Source organism: Copadichromis virginalis, linkage group LG22 (genome assembly GCF_057382275.1).
Source record: "Copadichromis virginalis isolate Kocher_CV1m ecotype Utaka linkage group LG22, C_Virginalis_male_GT1.1, whole genome shotgun sequence".
NCBI classification, from domain to species: Eukaryota; Metazoa; Chordata; class Actinopteri; order Cichliformes; family Cichlidae; genus Copadichromis; species Copadichromis virginalis.
The window spans coordinates 35,095,557-35,118,665 of NC_140638.1; the positions used below are offsets into that span (position 1 = coordinate 35,095,557).

General features: G+C 41.6%; 1 protein-coding gene across 1 annotated transcript in view; it reads left to right on the top strand.

Moving 5' to 3' along the window:
- Positions 1 to 23,109, top strand: part of scin (scinderin) — a 41,213-nt gene that overhangs the window by 2,442 nt on the left and 15,662 nt on the right. The window contains exons 2-12 of the mRNA XM_085446713.1: positions 4,327 to 4,481; positions 5,438 to 5,599; positions 6,481 to 6,630; positions 9,998 to 10,090; positions 10,946 to 11,078; positions 11,195 to 11,283; positions 11,436 to 11,651; positions 15,961 to 16,082; positions 20,551 to 20,641; positions 21,249 to 21,419; positions 21,497 to 21,674. Coding sequence (XP_085302839.1) covers positions 4,327 to 4,481; positions 5,438 to 5,599; positions 6,481 to 6,630; positions 9,998 to 10,090; positions 10,946 to 11,078; positions 11,195 to 11,283; positions 11,436 to 11,651; positions 15,961 to 16,082; positions 20,551 to 20,641; positions 21,249 to 21,419; positions 21,497 to 21,674 — 1,560 coding nt within the window. The remainder of the gene's footprint in view (positions 1 to 4,326; positions 4,482 to 5,437; positions 5,600 to 6,480; positions 6,631 to 9,997; positions 10,091 to 10,945; positions 11,079 to 11,194; positions 11,284 to 11,435; positions 11,652 to 15,960; positions 16,083 to 20,550; positions 20,642 to 21,248; positions 21,420 to 21,496; positions 21,675 to 23,109) is intronic.

A 23,109-nucleotide genomic window follows, 5' to 3' on the forward strand; every position in this document is an offset into this window, starting at 1 on the left:
TTACTTAGAAAGCACTTAGAAAAATGTGCTTGTGAATGGGTGAATGTACAAGTTGTGTAGAGCGCTTTGAGTGCTCAGAAAGAGTAGAAAAGCGCTATATAAGAACCAGTCCATTTACCATTGTTTGATCACGTTAAAATGTTCCTAATTTAATGTCTAAAAGCACTTGGAAAAGGCAGAATCCCATGTAAAATTAGCGCAACAAACTGTATTGTCATTACTGGAAATAACTGTATTTTTATGAGGAAGTTATTTTCTGTTATTTTACGGTAGTATTTTGGCGCCCGAGCTGCCAGAATATAACCGTTGTTTTAAGATGTTTTTTTTAACAGTGTATCTAAATGCTTAAACTTTATAAAAATATTGTAGTGTCCTATCAGAATACCTGCCAACAATGCTGTCTTTGTCAGGTTTGTCGTATAGACCATCCCCTGCGCTGCTCCTCCTCCTCCTGCAGTTTACTTCACTGTTGGGACTAATTCATGAAAAGTGCTACGTATTAAATATACACATGGAGTACTACACAGTATATATAGTATCTGTCATCATAAATTGGTAACCCACTTAACGGATTGCACTCACATATGATGCTGGTCTGATGCCTTCTGGACCAAGTAGAAGCTTATTGTTAGTTTTTGTTGTTACTTCACTGCTTCATTTTCAAGGACGCTTTATTGGCTACGTGACTCAATAGCTCAGTGAGTGAAATGTTGTCAAATCACAATGAGAAGGTGCTGCAAAGTCACCAACTCCATCAAGCTTGATTTGCATAGTTAAAAAAATATTGCAACAGTAAAATATGAAGTTTGTTGTTAATTTGCTGTGGATAAATGACTAAGGTACCAGTTTGCTTTCTTCAGCAATATGTCACCACTACTTCACACCTCAGGAAAGTTTAGCCAGAAAATCAGTCCTCGCTTGTTCCATACAATCACTACACATCATGCTAACAATAAGTGTGTGTATGAAGCTTGATATACTTTAATGCTGTGTGCCATAAAGTTTCCAAAACCTGAATAAGCCTTTCTCGAGCTGACGGCTCCATCATAGCCACACCTCATTATTCACGCCTGGCGTTACCTGATCCCCCTGATAATCACACAATGATCATATCCAAACTAATCATTTACTGACAACAGCTGATTATCTTTTTAACATTGAGCTGTGGCGTTGCTCTTACTGCTTTTATTTATTTGCAGCAGAGAAGAAGAAAAGCTAAAAACACTCTTGGTTTTGGCTTGTCATTCTGCACCACATAGGTTATCAGTAGCAGCATGTCATAGATATAAGAAATCTGTAATGGTGTAACAAACAGTACATGAGTTCACACTTCAACACTTAGCGCTCTAGTTTAAGTTTTGGTGCCGCATCTCTTCATGCCTCCTTTTTGCACACTTCACTTGCAACAACTTTGCAAACAGTAGGCATCGCACAAAAGTATGTTGAGCCACACCAACCTACAGTTTTTGATTGGAACCATTTTGACAACAATTCAAAATGTGAAAGTAAACACCAAATGTGTACTGAGTAACTCTACTCTACTCTACTCTCAACATTCTGTCTGGTGCTTGTCCATTAAGAACGATGGATATACACCTACAAAACTATATAGTATGGACATATTTTCTTTTTTCTATGCTGATATGTAGATGAGCTGTGTGTATGTTTGGCAGCATGTAAACATGACTGGACTTGCTTGAGTATATTTGTAATCCTTAGGGTGTTTATAAAAGTGAGGGATATTTGTGTGCTTTGATTTTCTGATTGAATAAAACATAAAAATCAAGTGAAATACATTAATTGTACTTAGGGGTTCACTTCACCCAATTTTCACTGTTTCCTAAAAAGTTACATTCAAACAAAGCAAGTTGTTATATCTAGATGGCACTAAATGCTGCTCGGGTTTTCTAAGCTTCTTTTTTGTGACTTTAAGAAAACAAACAAGCTGAACAAACATTCACACACACATTGGCACTGTGATGGGTGCGTCAGAGAGCAGCTTGGGTTAATATGATGCCCAAGGATAGTTAGCGTGACAAGACTGGAGCAGCCAGTCATCAGTAGATAACCTGCTCTGCCTCTTTAGTTACAGTCACCCCTTTTTTCTGTTATGTAACAGACTGCTATTTTTCAATAAATTGTTCTTGTACAATTATCACAACGCTAGTAGTAGTTTTACCACTATTATGGTAAGACTTCTGTTTACGCTCTACAAGTAATTCTTCCTCTAATGGTTCCATGTTATTTTCTAGCACTGGGCTGACAGCATTATTCTTTTGACTTAGACACAAAGAAATCTCCAGTAGCTTTACTCTTTGACAAAGTTTGTATTGGTAGTGTGCAGCTTTAACCAGCAACTTGTCATGCTTGTCTTATTCTGACGGTTCACTCTTTGTTGACATTTCCTTCTCATGTTGATTCAGCTGCTGTCTCAGCTTTGTCTGGGATGTTTCTTTTCTATCCGGGCAAAAGTCTGGAGAGAATGTCAGCATTATTCATAACTTCACCAAGGGGCAGATAGCAGTGTTAGTTTGGGGGCTTGTCCATTGAGACAAGGACCCGAGTTGCAGGGTGAGAGTCCATTTATTTATAATATCAACAACAATAAATCACACTCTTGTGATACTTCGACTTTTTAGTCACTGTATCTCTAGCTCAGTTTATTCACTCCAACACTGCTCTTTTCCTCCTATCCCAGTTTACCACTAAAACAGAGAGCGTGTGATTAAATAATCAGTCCCAGCTGCCCTGCGAGTCTCCAGGGCACTGCCTGCTGAACCCACTGCACCACCACTCCTCTGCATCGGAGCCTCAGACCACACCACGGTCACATACCTCTACCATTTGAACGAGGCCAGGGAGCCACTCGGCCATGTCTACTCCCCTCTCTGTGAGCAGGAGAGGAAATCAGCCACCACCGTGTCCCCGGCCTATAGACCACCTCGAACTTAAATGGCTGGAGGGCGAGATGCCACTGGGTGATCTAGGCACTGGCATCTTTCAGTGGAACCATTATGCATGGTCAGAACAGACAGGCACAGGCCTCTCTCAGACAGTTTCTGCCTGATGTACACAACAGAGCCATCAACCCCCCTTACCTGCAAGGACAAAACAGTGATGTGTTCAAAACGTCCTTATGCAGAATAAAAGGAAAGGAAAATTAGGTGTGTGGAGCAGGGGTTCCCCACAGAGAGCCTCTTTTACTGAGTCAGACACACTGAGTGTGTTCGACCTGTGTTCAGTTGTCACAGCTCACTAGGTATAATCTGTTCCTAACCATCACAAATGGAAATGTCAGTGATAAGTCATCATGTGACCATCAATTGTTATCACAAAGGCTGATCTTAGAGTGTCGTCTCCTGTGAAGCTGCTCTAGCAATTGCATCTGGCACTTGGTCTGGGCCACCACCACTTAGTCCCTGTGCATCACGGTGAGCTCCACCAGCATCTGTGCCAGCAGCTGGTCTGGCAGGACCCGAAGCACACACAGGCAGAGTTGCAGGATGAGTGTCCAGTTAAGTACAATGTCAAAAACCCCAGATCACACTCTTGTGAATTTCAGGATGGCCCTGGTTGCACCGCATTGGCAGGCATTTAGGTTCACAAGTTTTAACAAACAATAATGTGTTTTTCAGGTAACTGTCAAGAGTTTTATGTAGGAAAGGTTTCAACTGTTTTCATTTTACCATAATGGTGATGCGTATCAGGCCCTTCAGGTAGCCATGATTCAGTAACAAGGTGGAGACCTATGCTGACAGAACAGTGGAGGCGACTGTGAATTTCAGAATGAAACCAGGCCACCATGAGTCTGCTCGACTGACCTGTGGTCACTGTGAAGTCTTTCCACTTCCTGGGAACCATCATCTTCCCAGGATCTGCAGTGGGAAGCTCATCAAAACAGCACATTAAAGGACATTTTTCTTGTAGCAGCCGAAGAAGTTCAACCTGTCAGTGATGGTGCACTTCTGCTTCTTCATTACTGAAGCCATCCTCAATTCCTCCATAACAATTTGCTGCTGGCACTGCCAGAGACAATGGCAGAATACAGCACATCACCTGCTCTGCTCACAAGTTGATTGGCAGCAATGTGCTTTCCTCTTCCAAAACCTAAATGTTTCCCTGGCCCCGGGGCAGGCAAAAGAGATCCCTGTTGACACCATCCACCCCAGAAATAAACTTTTTGAGTCACTCCATGCCTGATGGACCAGATGGAGGCAGGAGGCTCTGGTCCATCCGGAATAACACCTTATGACATTCAGCAGTTTACTTCAACATACAGTTGGATTGCTTAACTACTTTCTCACTGTCCTTATTTATTATTGACAGGAAACGAGTGCAGCCAGGATGAGAGCACTGCTGCAGCCATCTTTACTGTGCAGTTGGATGATTACTTGGGTGGAAAGCCAGTCCAGTACCGAGAACTACAGGGGGTTGAGTCAACTGCCTTCACCAGCTACTTCAAAGGAGGGCTCACTTACAAAGTATGTTCATTCATGAGCTCTGCTGCAACATGCTGATCTTTTAATTACAATTCTAGATGTCTAAAGCTCCTGAACCACAAGTGCCAACGTCATCATTGCATTCAGTTCATGGAGGAACATATGGTTATTTAAACTATCATCTTGCAGGAGGACTGTTCTCTGCTGTGCCCATAGTAGAAAAACAAATATGGTCTATATTCTCAAACAGAATTAAAAATATGATTGTGTAACTTTAGTGGTTCTGACAGTCGTTGTCCATGACCTGTTAATCACGTGAGGCATCACATGAGCCATGGTGGGGATAAGGGTGTATGTCAAAGGAAGTTAAGGATGAAACCACCCTGCCCCACCCCATCATGTGGCCCATTGAAGTCACCTAAGGGCATGTGTGAGTGGGCATTGAAGCCCCTGGCTCTCAAGACTGTGTGGGTGGTGGCTGATGGTGTTGTCAGCCACTACCTCTGTATAGTGAAGGTTTTTTGACTTTGGACTTTGAAAGGGGAAAATGGCTTTTTCCTTTTTAAACCATCTGTTTTCTTAGTCCAAGATGTGGCGTCCTCAAAAGAGTGTTGTTTGTGCTTTGAGTGCATTTAAAGAACAAAGGACACTTCAACCCTCACTTACACCTTGCCTTAGGTAACCAAAGTAGTATACAACTTATACCATGCATACCATTTAGAAATTGTCACTAGCTGGCTTTTGCAATTTAAAGTTTATTGTTACTGTAGGCTCAAAAATATGACTTTACAGACCACTTGATTTTTTTTGTCCTTTATTAACTAGCCAGATATATTTTTTACGTTGACTTTATACCATAACGTTGTACTCTGCAAACCCTGCTACATTATATTTGGGAACAATGACTGGAAAGAAACAGCAAGAGAGAGTAAGAAAGAGAAGTGACAGTGCAGTGTAAACAGAGAAGGTTGACAGCATAATATGTTCTCTGTCCACAGACAGGGGGTGTGGCCTCAGGTTTCAACCATGTGGTCACCAATGATCTTACAGCACAGAGACTTCTACATGTCAAGGGTCGGCGTGTTGTCAGAGCCACCCAAGTCCCCTTCAGTTGGTCCAGCTTCAACAGTGGAGACTGCTTCATCATTGACCTTGGAGATGTAAGGACAAACTGGTATATACTATACTGCCAAAAGTATTTCATTATCACTCATTGTACCTAATGGTACTGTCACCTCATCAGAGCACTTTGTTCTAAAAATGCAGGTTGACTTGTAATTCTAGTGTATCTAAAAACAGAACGGGAGCCAGAGCCTTCAGCTTCCAGGCCCCACTTCTGTAGAACGAGCACCCAAATCTGGATTTAGGACAAAGGCACCCTCTCTACTTATAAGTATTAAAAAAGGGGGTTTTTTTGTAAAATAATAATAATAATAATAATAATAATAATAATAATAATAATAAAAGGGTCAATTTCAGAAGCTCAGGACATTGTATTATGGTACAGGATGCCACTTATGCGACTAGTGGTGTACTGACCCACAAAGTGGAAGGCCACCCAAAATCATAGAGCTGGGTCAGCCACATTCAAGCGTTACATCACAAAGAGCAGGGAAGATATGTTCTCTGGATCGATGAATCCCATTTCTCCATCTGGTAATCTCACTGGCAAGTCTGGGTTTGGCATTGCCAGGAACATGGAACTGGCTGCATTTTGCCAAATGCAGGAAGACTGATGGTGTATCCAAAGCTGATAAAACAGCTTTGGAATAAATTAGAGGGGAGACTGTGAGCCAACATCAGTATTTGACCTCACAAATGTGCTTCTGGATGAATGGTCAAAAATATAAAAACACTCTTAAAACCTGTGGAGCTATATTAAACCCTAAAGATAAAGAATGGGATGTTACTCAAGTTCATATGCGTGTGAAGGCAGATATAGTATATGTAGACACTATGTGTATCTGCAGGGAGAGTGTAAATTAAATAGGGCCCAGAGCCAAGTTTGTATTGCCTTGTCTAACTGTTGTTGTGTCAGCAGAAGATCTACCAGTGGTGTGGATCCAAGTGTAACAAGTATGAACGACTGAAGGCAACACAAGTGGCCAGGGGTATCCGTGACAACGAAAGGAATGCTCGTGCAGAAGTGATAGTCGTAGAAGAAGGAAGTGAACCATCAAAGTTAACAGATGTAAGTCCTATTTTATGGCTGTTAAGTTATTTTGCATTTGGGTTTCCTGTTCTAAACATATACACTACCAGTCTAAAGTTTGGACACACCTTGTCATTCAATGTTTTGGTTTTTTTATTATTATTTTAACTGCTTTGTACATTGTAGATACATACTGAAGACTACTTTGTTGACAGTGTTGCAAACTCTTGGCCTTCATGATGTAGTCCACCTGAAATGGTTTCCCCTCACAGGTGAGCCTGTCAGGGTTCATTTGTGGAGTTTCTTGCCTTCTTAATGGGGTTGGGACCATCAGTTCTGTTGTGCAGAAGTCGGGTTGGTGCACAGCTGACAGCTCTGTTTGACAACTGTTAGAAATCATATTATGGCGAGAACCAATCAGCTAAGTAAAGAGAAACAACAGTTCATCATTACTGTAAGGACTGAAGGTCAGTCAGTCCGGAAAAAGCAACCTCCAGGCTGTGTGAGAGCTATTTGACCAAGTGCAGTCGCAAAAACCATCAAGTGCTACAATTAAACTGTCTGACATGAGGACGCCCCAGGAAAGGAAGACCAAGAGTCCCTCTGCTGCTGAGGATACATTCATCTGATGATGAGTCCACAGCTGAGATCTTTGGTTCCACCTGCCGTGTGTTTGTGCGACACAGAACGGTGAATGATGGTCTCTACATGCAAGGTTCCCACCGTGAAGCATGAGGAGGTGTGATGGTGTCGGGGGCTTTGCTGGTGACACTGTTGGGGATTTATTCAAAACTGAGGGAGAGATGGAGTGCTGCCTCCACAGTCACCTGACCTAAACCCAGTGGGGATGGTTTGGGATGAGATGGAGGAACAACAAGAGCTCAGCATCTCTGAACTCCTGCAGTACTGTTGGAAACCATTTCAGGTGACGACCTCATGAAGAGAGAGAATGCCGAGAGTGAGCAAAGCAGCAATCAAAGCAAAGAGTGGCTACTTTAGAGAATCTAAAATATAAAACATGCTTTGAATTATTTCACACTTTTTTTATTTACCACATAATTCCATATGTGTGCATTCATAGTTAGTTTTGATGAGAATCTACAATGTAAATAGTCATGAATGTACATGTACATGTACTATAGTACATGTACAGTAGCGGTTATTGATACGGGCGACACGGGCGGTTGCCCGGGGCGGCATCGTGGTGGGGGACGGCATCACGGGCATCGACGTCATGCCAGTGCATAGTGGGGATGGCATAGGCACCGATTGGTTTTCTATCGCCCTCCGTTTGCGAGGTGCGTCTGCTGCTTGCGGCACAGGGAGGAGGGGGTGGGGTGGCGGGGGATTCTCTGGCTGGCTGGAGCAGCATCTAATAACCAACTCGCAAAATAAAACAAAATAAAACAAAACAACAAACAGGAAAACACCAGACATCATGATACAGACTTATAATTTGCATCGATGTTTTTTTGAAGTTCTATACGCGAAAAGTGAGCGCGAGAGCCCTCGGTGCGCCTGCTCGCTGCTGAAGTCAAAGTAAAGTTTATTGTCATCTCCGCTACATACAGTCCAGTATATAGAGACACGAGACGACGAAGCTCCAGCTACAGCAGTGCAAGTAAACAAACAATAAATATAAGAAGAGTAAGAAAATAAATACACACTTTAGGACTTGGGGTAAAGGGATCAATAACAATTTAAAATTTATAATTTACAGTTGATGATTTAAAGTCTCACACAACCCGTCGAAAGGGGAGGGGCCGGCTGCTTCCAGATAGAGCGCATTTCATTTATAATGTTGTAAATCCAAGCCCATCATGTATTCATGATTTGAATCCTGGGTTGTGTGAAATCTCAGAAATAAACCCTAGACAAAGTGAATCTGTGAACTAAGGTGTAGGTCTTTTAGGTTATGTTGTGGTGATCCTCGTGTTGGGGGATTTGTGTTCATACTGGAGTGCAAAATTAAAACCAAGATGGACAAGAAAAGTTCAAAGCCATCAGGTGCTCAGTTTAGAAAAAGGAGAAAAGAAGAGGAGGAGAAACGAGCTAAAGATACAGGTGTGTGTGTGTTTCTCTGGTGAAATTCAGTATGGTTCCAACAACAGTTTTATGTTAATGTATAATCCTTAATATGTTTTATGTGAGTGTGGTGTGTGTGTGTGTGTGTGTGGGGGGGGGCAGAGGGAGTGTTCGCCCGGGGCGCCAAACAGGCTAGGACCGCCACTGTACATGTATATGTTCTATATACACTATAGGTCCATATAGCGTATACCACTACCAGGTATTGGTATACGCTACCTGTCAAAAGTTTGGACACAACTTCTCATTTAATGGTTTTTCTTTCTTTTCATGACCATGTGAGTGCATGGACCTCATTGGGCTGTTTCCCAACAAGCTGAGCAAGGAGATCAGGGTAGCTAAGAGGAGCCAAAGAAAGCTAAAGAAAACGAACAGCTTCTCAGCCAGTGACCCAGAATCCGTTTGGAGAGGCCTGCAGCACATCACCAAATACAAGAGTCCCTCCCCTAGCCCTGGTTGCTCATGACCTTAACACCTTCTACTGCAGATTTTAAAGACAACCCCCTAAAAATCCCATCTGCTCACCCTCAACTCACACCTACACAAAAAGACTACCTGCAGTCTCAATTCCCCCCACACACCCCCGCCCTCTGACTCCCTACCTGCACTAAAGATCTGTGAGGAAGACGTGGGTCTACACTTGCAGAGACAGAAGACCAGAAAGGCTCCAGGATCTGACGACATGCCCCCCTTGAGCCTGAAAATCTGTGTGACCAACTGGCCCCCAATCTTCACCTGGATTATTAACAGATCTCTGGAACTGTGCTCCCTCCTGCTTCACACACTCCACCAAAGAAGTCCACCATCACAGGGCTAAATGACTACAGGCCCGAGGCCCTGACGGGATTATGGATGACTGTCTGGTCCCACCCTTTTCGATAGCTAATAAACATTTGCACTTCTAATTTCTTCATTTTTGTGTGAAGTACAGTTAGCCCCCTATTTTGTTGGAGAAAGACAGAGCTAGGTTTTTTTGGCGAGGGGGGGGGGTGCGTCTCTACATTAGCAGTGGACTTGAAATCAAACAAGAAATATATGTTTGAACTGTAGACTAAACACCTAATGCTGACAGATATTTGTGTTTTATTCGTTTTTTGTGTGTTGCTTCAGAAAACATAAGTTGATAAATCTACATATAAATACCATAGTGCAAAACATTCACTAGTTTTTTCATGTTTTCAACTCATTTTTATTTCTTTTATGCTTGTTTATAGTTTGCTATATTTATGCTTTGGTTGAATTGTTTATTTTTGGATTTACTGGAAGCATTAATTGTTTCACTTCTTCTTTTTTTTTTTTGCTTTTTTCTGGTGTTGGACAGGTTCTTGGAGACAAGCCACCGCTGTCAGAGGGAGGTGATGATGATGACACAGAGGCAGACATGTCTAACAGAAAGATGGCTAAACTATATATGGTACAGTATTATCATCAACAAACACTGAAAAAAATCGACAAAGATCTTTTTTGTCTAATAGTTAGAATGTTTCCCCAAACACTGTCATAACTCTGAATCCTGCTAGCTGTTGCTGATGATACACAGCTACACAGCAACAGCAGATACAGCAGCTGGACCTTTAGCTGCAACACTCTGTGAGGCAAACTGCACACAAACTGTTTGTGTTTGTTGAGCTGATAGAAACATTATATTTGAAATTACCTCCCACTTAAAAAGTATTACTCCCTTTATGCTTGCATGTCTCTAAATCTAGCTAGATGCTGAAGTGTCGCAACCGCAACTTATGGACACCTGCAGTCGCTCTGGTGTGCAAAAAAAACCCCAAACAAAACAACAAGACGCCACTTCATCGCCTGACTTTGACACACAGTTTTGCATCTTTCACTTCTTTTTGTACAACAGTCCCTGGTGGTTAATATGCAAACACGACTGCCTTAATGAGTTACTGTTACTGTCAAATCAGTTTGATGGCCCGCAATGACATGAAATAATAACTCCCCTCAAATCCCTTAAACCAAAAATAACGTTTTGAAAATGAAAAAGTAGAAAGTAGAGATTTGCTTAAAGATGTAGGGAGTAAAAGTAAAAAGTTGTCAGAATAATAACTACTCAAGTAAAGTACAGATACCAGAAAATTCTACTTAAGTACAGTAACAGAGTATTTGTACTCCACCTCTGCATCATTCACACATTTAAACACATTCATATAAGAACTTTTTCTGTTTGTTTTCTATCTAACATTTGCACAAATTCTTAAATGAAGTCAAGAACCATCATATAACTTTTTATTATTATTATTATTATTATTACCAGGTGTCTGATGCATCAGGATCCATGACAGTGACTGTTGTGAAGGAAGAAAACCCCTTCCTGCAGAGTGACCTACTATCAGATGAATGCTTCATCCTGGATCACGGCAAAAACAAAATGATATTTGTATGGAAAGGTGCTCAAACAGTGTTAGCTAAGAGATTCTGGGACTTGCTTTGAATGGCTTGTTATAAGTGAAATAAGCTACCCAGTTTCATATCAGCATTGACTTCATCTATTTTTTTCCTGCAGGACATAATGCTAATCCCAATGAAAGAAAAGAGGCCATGAAAACAGCTGAGAACTTCATCAAGCAGATGGGCTACCCAGCAAACACACAGGTTTACTTTCAGTTTCACTTCATGGAAACTGGACATATTTTCACATTATTCTTTGAAAGTTTCCTGTAAGTAAAAGTACAGGACTATTGGAAAACTATCCTGTATTGGAAATGGAAATAGTTCCAGTGATGTTCCTCCTGATGGTCCTGCAGATTCAGGTGCTTCCAGAAGGAGGAGAGACTCCCATGTTCAAGCAGTTCTTCCTGGACTGGAAGGAGAGAGATCAGAGTGAGGGTTTTGGAAAGGTGTTCACCACTGAGAAGGTTGCCAAGATTCAGCAAGTTGAGTTTGATGCCTCAAAACTTCATGAGTCCCACCACATGGCAGCTCAGTATAACATGGTGGATGATGGGAGTGGAGAAACACAGGTGAATGAACTGTACTGTATGTCTGTGTATGTTCTCAGTCATCGAGGTCGTGGTAATCTGGACTTTTTAAAGTTTCTTGAAGAAAAGAAAGAAAGAAAGAGTGATCCTTACCTTTAAGTGCAGATGTACAGGTGACTCTTGTCCTGTCGAAGTGGTCTTAACGCTCACTCACATCTTGTGTGATTTGATCCCGATAGGGTGAGGCAAGGTCTCACAGTGGTTTCACCCGAAACCTCTGCTGATAATGACCCACACCCTTTCCAAACCTTGGCTCATGTGATGATGCACATGATCGATAGTTGGTCAACAACCCTCTTAAGGCACAACACCCACTAGGGTTTAAATACCTGAGACTCTCCACCATTTGGTTTTAGAACTGAAGAAGAAGAAGAAACTGAAAGAAGTCCTGTCTCTTTCTTTCCAAGCTCCCTAGAACTCTAAAAGTAGTGTCCATGTGAAACTATGCTGGTGCTTCACTTGTTACCTTTATCATTTTCTCAGTTCACCGTCTTTGGGGTAACGTGGTTAATCCGACTGTTTTTGTTTTTTCCTGTTTTACCAGGAATACTGTGGAGACACAGTAACAATTTCCCACAAAAAATAAAAGAATAAAAAAAATAAATCTTCATTTCTGTGTTGTGGACCTGTAAAAAAAATTCAGTTCAATTCAGTTTTATTCATATAGCACCAAACAACAATTGCCTCAAGGCACTAAGATACATACACACTTTACTACTAAAAATATTCACTCGTCCATCTAAACCGTTGAATTCAGGCGTTCCAATAGCTTTCATGGCCACAGGTGTGTGAAATCAAGTACCTGAGCATGCATCAGAATCCTGGTTCATTTGTGCTTAAAGACTACTGATGACATTGGGGATAAGACAGTGTTCAAATGGTGAGACTTACACTACCAGTCGAAAGTTTTAGAACACCCCCATTTTTCCAGATTTTTATTGAGAATTATGCAGTTTAATGTCTCATTGCACTCTGAAATGAAAGCATAGTACCAATAAGCAATTGGAATCAAATAAATCATGGAATCAGTTTATAGACCAAGTGGACCCGTCCTTTCACCTACTCGACGGCCTACAAAGATGCTGCGTGATGAATCGAAGATTTCAAACTTTGATTCATCAGTCCATAATACCTTCTTCCAGTCTTCAGTAGCCCAGTCGCAGTGTTTCATGGCCCAGACAAGCCTCTTTGTCTTATTCTGCCATCTTAGGGATGGCTTTCTTGCTGCAACTCATCCTGTCAAACCTGCAGTTTGCTCCAGCTTCTGAGCCTTTTGATGGTGAAGGAAACTGGACTCACTGACACCTTGACTTTCATTGCAGTTTCTCTGTAGGACAGACCTACATTTATAAGTGATGGTCTGTCTCTCTTCCAATGTTAATTGCCTTTTTCTCGCTATTTTTGTAGCAACACACTACTTTCTGCAGTACTGTTCGACTGATGCTCACAAGGGTATGATGCCACAGTGTGCTCCAACACTGCTTTCATGCAGACAGAGCGCGTTGGAAGTCATCCAGAGAAGTTGGAACATCTGTAGGAATTAGCAGCACCAGCTTTCAAAGCTTGATCAAACTCCTTTGCTGCAGAACAGATTTAAACTGTTGGCCCATGTTGTGTTCCCTGAAAAACCTTTTAATGTAATTCTGAAATGTACTTTTTTTCAGTTTTGGGCAACCTTACCTTTTATTTTAACCTCTGGCAGTTCACCACTTACCTTTGTACCATTTCAAACTATTCATTGGACTTGAACGACATGAATTGCAATAAATAACTGGAAAAATTGGGGTTTTCTAAAACCTTTGAGCGGTATTGTAAATAAAATTAAATTACACTGAAAATTGACAAGCAGCTGCTGGGCAAGGCAAGGCAAGGCAAGGCAAGTTTATTTGTATAGCACAATTCAACAACAAGGTGATTCAAAGTGCTTTACAGAGACATTAGAAACAAGAACAAATAAAAAGCATGATTTAAAATTGATTAAAACAAGCAAATAAACTAACTAACTAATTAACAAACAAACAAACAAACAAAACAGTATATAAAATCAAAACAGATAAAATCAAAACAGATAAAATCAGAAATAGATAAAATCAGTAGTTAAATGTAAGTTTTGAAATTTAAGCTTAAAGTGTGGATTTGGTGCTTTATTCAAATGCAGCTGAGAACAGGTGAGTCTTCAACCTGGATTTAAATAAACTGAGTGTTTCAGCTGATCTGAGGCTTTCTGGGAGTTTGTTCCAGATATAAGGAGCATAAAAGCTGAATGCAGCTTCTCCGTTTCTGGTTCTGACTCTGGGAACTGATAAAAGACCGGATCCAGATGACCTGAGGGATCTGGATGGTTCATACTGCGTCAGGAGGTCACTGATGTATTTTGGTCCTAAACCATTCAGAGCTTTATAGGCCAGCATCAGAACTTTAAAGTCTATCCTCTGACGGACAGGCAGCCAGTGTAAGGACCTCAGAGCTGGACTGATGTGGTCCACTGTTTTGGTCTTAGTGAGGACTCGAGCAGCAGAGTTCTGAATGAGCTGTAGTTGTCTGACTGATGTTTTAGGTAGACCTGTAAAGATGCTGTTACAGTAATCAAGCCTACTAAAGATGAATGCATGGACTAGTTTTTCCAGGTCCTGTTGAGACATCAGATCTTTTATCCTTGATATATTCTTGAGGTGATAGTAAGCTGACTTTGTTATTGTCTTAATGTGTTTTTCTAAGTTTAGGTCTGCATCCATCACTACACCCAAATTTCTCGCCTGGTTTGTGGTTTTTAGATGTATAGATTGAAGTTCTCTGGTGACCTGTAATCGTTTTTCTTTGGCGCCAAAGACTATTACCTCAGTTTTGTTTTTGTTTAGCTGGAGAAAATTGTGGCACAACCAGTCATTGATTTCCTCAATGCATTTACCAAGAGCCTGTACAGGGCCTCGGTCTCCTGGTGACATTGTGATATATATTTGTGTGTCATCTGCATAGCTGTGATAGTTTATTTTGTTGTTGTTTATAATCTGTGCCAGTGGGAGCATGTAGATGTTAAACAGAAGGGGTCCCAAGATGGAACCTTGGGGAACTCCACATGTGATACTTGTCTGCTCAGATGTGAAGTTACCTATTGATACAAAGTATTTCCTGTTTTCTAAGTATGTTTTGAACCAGTTTAGTGCAGTTCCTGAAAGACCTGTCCAGTTCTCCAGTCGTTTGAGTAATATGTTGTGGTCAACTGTATCAAATGCTGCACTGAGATCCAGTAAAACTAGGACTGACATTTTTCCACTGTCTGTATTCAGACATATGTCATTAAACACTTTGGTCAGAGCGGTTTCAGTGCTGTGGTTCTGTCTAAAACCTGACTGGAAGGCATCGTAGCAATTATTCTGTTTTAAGAAGTAACTGAGCTGTTGAGAAACTGCTTTTTCAATGATCTTACTTAAAAACGGGAGATTTGAGATCGGCCTGGGCAGCCAACTAGTTAACACGGAGAAGAAGACAGCAGTTGTGGTAGTGGTGGCAATCATCAGAAAGAAGGAGAGAAGAAAACAGAAGCACGAGGGGCTATAGGTGTGCTTCAGACTGTGGCTCTGAAACTGCTGTTGCTCTTTGAGCCTCAGTGAACTTTAGGTGGAGACCTCCATGTACTATAAGGAGCTTTCATGTCTTGACATTGGTGGCATTGATGTCCTTGTGTGGCCAGTTTATTATTCCACCTGAGTATCTGATGCCTGGTAATCTGTATGTATTGATAGCATGGGTCTTATTCTTATCACTGAGATGGCTTCTCAGCACTTGTCTTACCTTCTAAATTGGTACACTCCAGTGAGATCTTTGAGGTCTCGCAGGAGCTTCTAGTTGTCCCTAGGTCTAGATTAAAACACAGAGGAGATCGGACTTTTGCTGTGACTGCTCTGAAACTGTGGACTAAACTGCCTTTACATATCAGATCCTCTCCAACACTGGATACTTTTAAAACTCGTCTAAAGGCCCATTTTTACTCCTTGGCTTTTAAGGCCAGTCAGGTCTGTCATTATTTTATTATTTTCTTATCCTTAATTTTACTTTCTTTTTAAATTTTATCTGATTGTTGTTTTTAAAAGTGCTATATAAAGTAAAATTAATTTGCTTTGATTCTGGAGCTATTTGGCTGTAGGTGACATGATTCATGTTGGCACATGATACTAGGAACACTGCTTTGAGGGAAGATGAGTTGACCTATTGCAACAGCAAATCAGTTTTTGTTGAAAATTATTATGGTGTTACTAGAGAAATAACTATTCTTATTTTTCTCATTTTATAGATCTGGAGGGTGGAGAGCAGTGGTAGGGTCCCTGTTGATCCTAAGAACTATGGTCAGTTCTACGGTGGAGACTGCTACATCATCCTGTACACTTACAGGAAGGGGCAGATAATCTACACCTGGTATGAGTTCAGAAACTGAGCTACTTTGCATCCAATACACATGCTCTGATTCTCACCACCAAATGTCCTGTCACTGCTGATGCTGGTAAAAAGTGGTGCACCCCCAGGACTAGTCGACCTTTAGGGCACACTCCACATGGTCACTGGCCCTTTTGACACCATGCTATTTCCCTGCTTTCAGAAAATATGAGGGGGGTGGAGTCTCACTGTTATCTCTGTATTTAACACTGAAGCAGCTGAAACTGAGCAGCCCCGTCCACTAACTGACCAGATCAAGACTTCATATTATGCTCTGCTCACTGTATATGTATGCCAACACGTTCTCATCCCAAAACGTAACATATTACAAAATCGACAAATCGTCTGTATGTTACGCTTTCGGAAACAGGAGGAAAGATGAGAACCTTTTGGACTGAATCATTTATTGTGATTGGAAAACACTATCTAACACGATTAAGGTTGTGGTTTAGGTTAGGGAGCATCATCCTATTGGATTCCATCCACAATCCGGCGTGTATCACAGGGACGTGGAAGGTTACCTTTCGCATTCCTATGGAGCGCCTCGGGACGTGGCGGTATGTTACGCGTCGGGAATGAGAACAGTCTCTGTATGCTATTCTCATTACCAAGCAAGATGAAAGGACAAAGAATCCAAAATCGAATTCCAACATCATTATTAGACCAAGGGAATAAAACATCTTCAGGAAAGTGATAATGAAATCAATCAATGGAATAAAATCTGGGGGAGCATATTTTGGAGGGAGACATTAAAATACCAATCTGAGCCCTAAAGTTGAATCTGTTCATCTGGACGTAGCGTTCAGTCACTCATTCAAGTGTCTTCTTTGGTCTTAGGTGATTGCAGGTTCCCCAACCATATAAACAGTACATTTGCATAATGACTGAAACTTGCACCTGTAGTCTGCAGTCAGCTGAGACTGTAGAAGTCACCTGGATGAGTGACAAAACATTTCTCCCACTGAAAACGCTACATCCAGGTGAGCAGAATCAACTTTTTGGGATTTCCATACTTGGATGATTGAGCATAAAAAATTGTGAGACAAGGGTATCACAACAGTTTGTACACTGACTGGACCTTTTAGAAGGTTTGCAGAATTACAAAGGGGATTTACAAGGTAATTACAAGTAAGGGATTACTGTATCAAAAAAAAACTGAAACGGGAGAATTAAGGGAAGTTGACATACTAATTGACATCCTGAGTTATGCCTACAAGAAGAATACTACAAGAATGATTTGAAAAACAGATCAGGCTGATGGATCAAAATATAATGAATAAAGGATTCATGGTGATACAGGAAGGCAACGTGGGAAAAAGAACTCAACGCTGGCATATTGCAAAAGGACAAGCGTTCAGTGTTAAGTGAGGAAACCTCATCCAGAAGGTCAAAGAAGTGGAGAATGTTTGGGGAAAAAATGTTCATTTTATTTTGCATATCAGAAAACATTCTCCAAGCTATTGGAGCCATGTCGGCGGTTCCAAAGCTTGGAGAATGTTCTTCTGAGAAACCTTTGTCTGATACTCAGTGTTACACCACTCCAGGACAACTTGGTGTAAACAGCAGAACCGAGTTTATTTGGGTACTTCAGAACCGTGGCTTTCACATACAGAGCCCAAAAATACACTCTTCTTCTTTTCCTTTTTCGAACATAGTTTTTCTTTTTTCGTGACTGCCCCCTACTGGTGGAAAAACATGTAGCAGCCAAAAATCCAAACATATAGTTGAATAACACAAATACCAACAGATTTATGCAATGTTTTGGACATATTTTAGCTTTACACTTTACCAAGTGCTACATCAGTAACATTTTGAAATATGAGATTCTCTATGTGATTTCTGTCTTTTTAATCAGAATACAGGTTTTTGTTATTGTTTTTCTTAAAAAGGAGAGTGGTATCTATGTAAATATTGTTAGTAGACTTTTAAAAAATTACAAAAACCTAGTATTCAATTCAATTTTATTTATACAGCGCCAAAACCCAACAACAGTCACCTTCTGGTGCTTTATACTGAAAGGTAGACCCTACAATAATACATACAGAGAAAAACCCAACAATCATATGACCCCCTATGAGCAAGCACTTTGGCGACAGTGGGAAGGAAAAACTCCCTTTTAACAGGAAGAAACCTCCGGCAGAACCAGGCTCAGGGAGGGGCGGGGCCATCTGCTGTGATTGGTTGGAGGTGAGGGGAAGAAGAGAGGACAAGAAACATGCTGTGGAAGAGAGACAGAGATTAATAATAACTAATGATCAAATGCAAAGTAGTGTATAAACACAAACAGTGAATGATAAGACGTCAGAGAAGAAGAAACAGCCAGTGCATGATGGGAATCCCCCGGCAGCCTATGTCTATTGCAGCATAACTAAGGGAGGATTCAGGATCACCTGGTCCAGCTCTAACTATATGCTTTAGTAAAAAGGAAAGTTTGAAGCCTAATCTTGAAAGTAGAGATAGTGTCTGTCTCCTGAATCCAAACTGGAAGCTGGTTCCACAGAAGAGGGGCCTGAAAACTGAAGGCTCTGCCTCCCATTCTACTTTTAAATACTCTAGGAACAACAAGTAGGCCTGCAGAGCGAGAGCGAAGTGCTCTAATAGGGTGATATGGTACTACAAGGTCATTGAATTGAATTGAATTGAATTGAATTGAATGAATGCTTTATTGGCCATATGCAGGTTGCCCCGCAGAGGAATAGGACCCCCCCCCCCCCCCCCCCCGACTTACACACACAACAAAGACATCACATGGGAATACAGTCGGAGATCGTCAGCGTTGCAGAGAAAACACTGAAAAATTACACAACAATGGGAAAAAGTACAAGAGGAAAAAAAGAGACCTCTTCTCACGCTGGGCACCTATGGGAGGACAGCATGAGAACAGGAAACAAAAAAAACTCCTCTGCACAGAGAGCACATTAATGTCCACATCACAACATTAGAGCACGTGACTAGCCACAGGGGTGGATAGGGGGATGGGGGGTAATCCGAAGGACCACAGCAGTCGTCCTATACGTCCTATACGTCCTATACCATTCCAGCGCGGCGCGCAGACCCGGCGTCTGTCTTCCCCCGCAGGAAACAAGCATCGAAGGCGTTTGGAAAGGGAGGGGGATGAGTGCGTGCTTATCAGTGTAAGTGTGTGTGTGTGTGCGTGTCCAGAGTTCAGCTGAGACAGTGTCCTTCGCCCCATCAGGCTAAGTAAACAGTCTGCCAGCCAACCCAGGTGGCCTTGCATGGGATGGGAAGAATAGTCATCACACAGTCGTTATCAAGGAGTTGTTTTGGTGGGCTCCAGCCTTGGGCCTGAGCAGCTGGCGCCGTGGTGTCCATATGTTGAATATTGTTGATTAATTAATACATTAAGATAAGATGGGGCCTGATTATTGTCACAGGTCGGTGACTCAGTTATTTTTGGTTTTTGTACTTTTACTTTTGATTTTATTATGAATTATGACTGTTTGTGTTTTGGTTTCTGTCCTAGTATTTCTAGCTCCCTAGTTTTGTAGAACTTCCTGAGTTCTAGTTTTTAGGCTTTGTTATTTGGTTTGGTGTTAATTCTGTGCTCCCTCTGATCTGTGTCAGCCCTGCCTGTGTATCCCCTCTAGTGTAGTCAGGTCTCTGTGTAGAGCCCGCGTCTCTGAGTCTCTGTCTTCGTGTGTGTTTTGAGTTTCCTGTTTTACTTTGAAGGTTCGTGTCTGATGTGAGCGTGTTCAGTTTTACTTGCCTCCTGTCTCGTTAGCTCCCGGTGTCTTTCTGCATCTCCCTGTTTCTCCGTTTCATGTTTGGTTTTTGCTTGTTTTCCCAGTTTAGGTTTTCTCAGTTCTGCTTTCGCCACCCTCGTCTTTGTTGTATGTTCACTCACCATAAATAAAGCTCCTTCACATCAGTAGTGCCTGCATCTTGGGTCCTTTAATAATTCCACACGGTTTGCCCTGCTAACCATGACAATTATTTAAGACCTTGTATGTGAGGAGCAGGATTTTGAATTCAATTCTGGATTAAACAGGGCTCAAATTTTAAATTCAAATGACTAGTCCTAACTGTGGATGATAATGCATCATCCATAATACAGAATCTTTATTACAAAATGAGGGTAACTGAAAGTTTTTCTCATAGAGCTGAGGAAGCTCCCATCACAGAACACCCTATGGACAGCTAAGACTCCTAATACAGTGAATCACAGTGAATCACAGCTACATGAACATGAATGTTTGTCTATTTGTTTGGTAGTTTTTTCTGATTATTTTCAATTTTTTCACATTTTACTAAATCAAAGTGGGAGAATGGACTGAGTGAACCAAAGTAAAAAGGTTCCCACTGGAAATCCATAACAATGAGCTGGTGACAAAGTTATTTTATGCATTTTTATTTTAAGAATATAGATTGGTTCACTTTCTAGATTTACTGTAACTTGACTACTATTGATTACTATTACTGTCTCCTGCAGGCAGGGAGCCAGCTGCTCTGTGGATGAGCTAACTGCCTCAGCGTTCCTGACCGTAGAGCTGGATCGTTCACTGGGAGGGAATGCGGTTCAGGTACAACACCAGTGTCAAATAAATATGAGAAGCACTTGTACTGATTGCTTTGTTAATTATTCTAAATGCACAGTACTGTGCAAAATCTTGAGCCACTCCTCATTTCTTTATATTTTGCTAGAAAATAGGAAGTTGGTGCAGTGATTCATTGAAACATGCTAAGAGTGTATACCATGTACCTGACCCTAACCCAATACAGACAGGAGCTAACGTAATGGCCCTTCTTTTATGCACATTTGTGGAAAGCTTGTTGAAAGCCTTCCCAGACTGTTGGCTGGGTCATATTAAACCCTCTGGATTAAGAAATCACTCAATTTGATATTCGTGTGATGGCAGACGAGCAAATACTTTTGACACTAGAGTGTAGATCATTCATAATGGAATCAGGTCCATAATCAGCAATGGATCACAGATGTGATACCAAAGGAGCAGGAAGCCAGGCAAGCTCCGCCCCTGAAGCACATAAGCAGACCTACACATGCACACACACACAGACAGAAAACGGGCGAGTCGACCAGAAACACTTTAAATTGTCCTGTGAAAAATAATTGTCTTCAACTTTCTTTAACTGGTATGTTAAAAACCAGTTTGCTTCATATGGTTTCAGGTCAGAGTGCCTCAGGGTAAAGAACCCCCACATCTGCTCAGTCTTTTTAAATCTAAACCCCTCATTGTGTATAAGAGCGGCACATCCCGCCTGGGCGATCATCCTCCTCCACCTCCTACGCGACTCTTCCAAGTCAGACGGAACCTGGGCACCATCACCAGGATTGCTGAGGTAAACCATTTCCTGATTGTCGTTAGTAAAGTAATGATGTGTTTATGCAAAGATGCTGAACTTCTTGTCTGTTTTAGGTTGATGCCAGTGCCGCCAGCCTAAACTCTAATGATGCCTTCTTTCTGAGGACCCCTGATGGGCAGGGCTTTCTGTGGATAGGCAAAGGGGCCAGTGAGGAAGAGGAAAAGGGAGCTGAGTACATGAGCAAAGAGCTGAACTGCAGCTGCAAACGCATCACTGAAGGACAAGAACCAGGTCATGATCAACATTTGGCATACATATACCAAATGTGTGTATCCATATGATACGCACACGCAGACACAAGCCCCCATAGGTCTGCATGTTTTCACACAGTATAGACGTTGTCAGGCTAGCAGCAGCGGGTCGAATCTATAAGCCGGGTTTCTCACTAACGTGTTCAATATTCCAGCCACGAGAGGCTCTGAGCTGCTGCCTTTAGTAGTGTCCAGAAACAGTGATGAGCAACAGGTGAGTGATTAGCGGCAGGTGAGTATGTCAAAGGCAGGAGCCCGAGTGATGCAGGAGCAGGAGGGAGGGGAACAGAGATTTAAACTAAAACAAAAACACATGTAGTCTTGCAGGGCTGGCCGGGCACACACAGGGACCATGACAGACATAAAGTTTTATTTTGAACACTTGTTGCAAAAAGGAAAATCTCCATTCAAAAGAAACCAAATACAAATATGATAGAAAGTGAAGATTTTTACCAGCGCTCATGTCTCAGTTTGCAACATGAGGACTTGGACTTTTCACCTCTGCCCAGGAGGTCATGTTTTTACAACCAACCTTCCAGTTAGTGTCCAACTTATTGGTTTGGTTTACCATCTCACAGTAGTCGTAGTTTGTTCATCAGCTGTTGGTAAGTTTGATCAGGTCATCAGCTGTGGGTACCACCCCCACTGTATTTGGAAGTGTTTGTGTGTGTTCGTGCGTGCATGGCATTCTGTCTACAAACATGATCGCTCAAAATGTTTAGAGTGGTAGAAGATTGGGGTAATGTTAACAATTCATTAAATCTGGCTTACATCCACCAAGCTCTTCAAGGTTAACTTCATGATTTATTGATTGAAAATTAACAACAAAGCCTTATAACTTGAAAACGGCTATTTGATTGTTCTTAGGCTGAGATCACACAATACACTGTGAGAATGTGAGATTCTCAGTGCCAGAGAAATCCAAATTGCAGCACGGGGCTGTTAGATCAGAGCACTGTGATGCAGCACATAGGTGTGCTGTGTAAGATTATCTAGCTCCACCTGATTAGTACTCCAAGCAATCAGCATGAGTAACGGGCAGAACAATTACATTCTCTTCCACTAGAGGGCAGTGCATCTACCTGCTCTAATTAAATGGGTTGCCAACTGCCAGTAAAACAGAAGAAGAAGAAGGAATTTCATAATAATCATGCTGTGAGTGAGAGAACAGTGTTTAACAGCAATGGATAAATATTTGAAGAGAAAAGGTAGTCAGTCTGACCTGGTCCTGGAGAAAACTCTGACCCAGATGAAGGCCCAGTATGAGTAGGGGTCAGAAGAAAGCAAAAAAGTTATACTGGGGACAAACTGAGTTAATTCCACTATACCTGGTGCGCAGGGAAAAAGGATCAATATGCTTTTTGTGACATTTTTGTCTGGTGGTGTGTCGTGTGATTTTTCTAATGTGAAATATG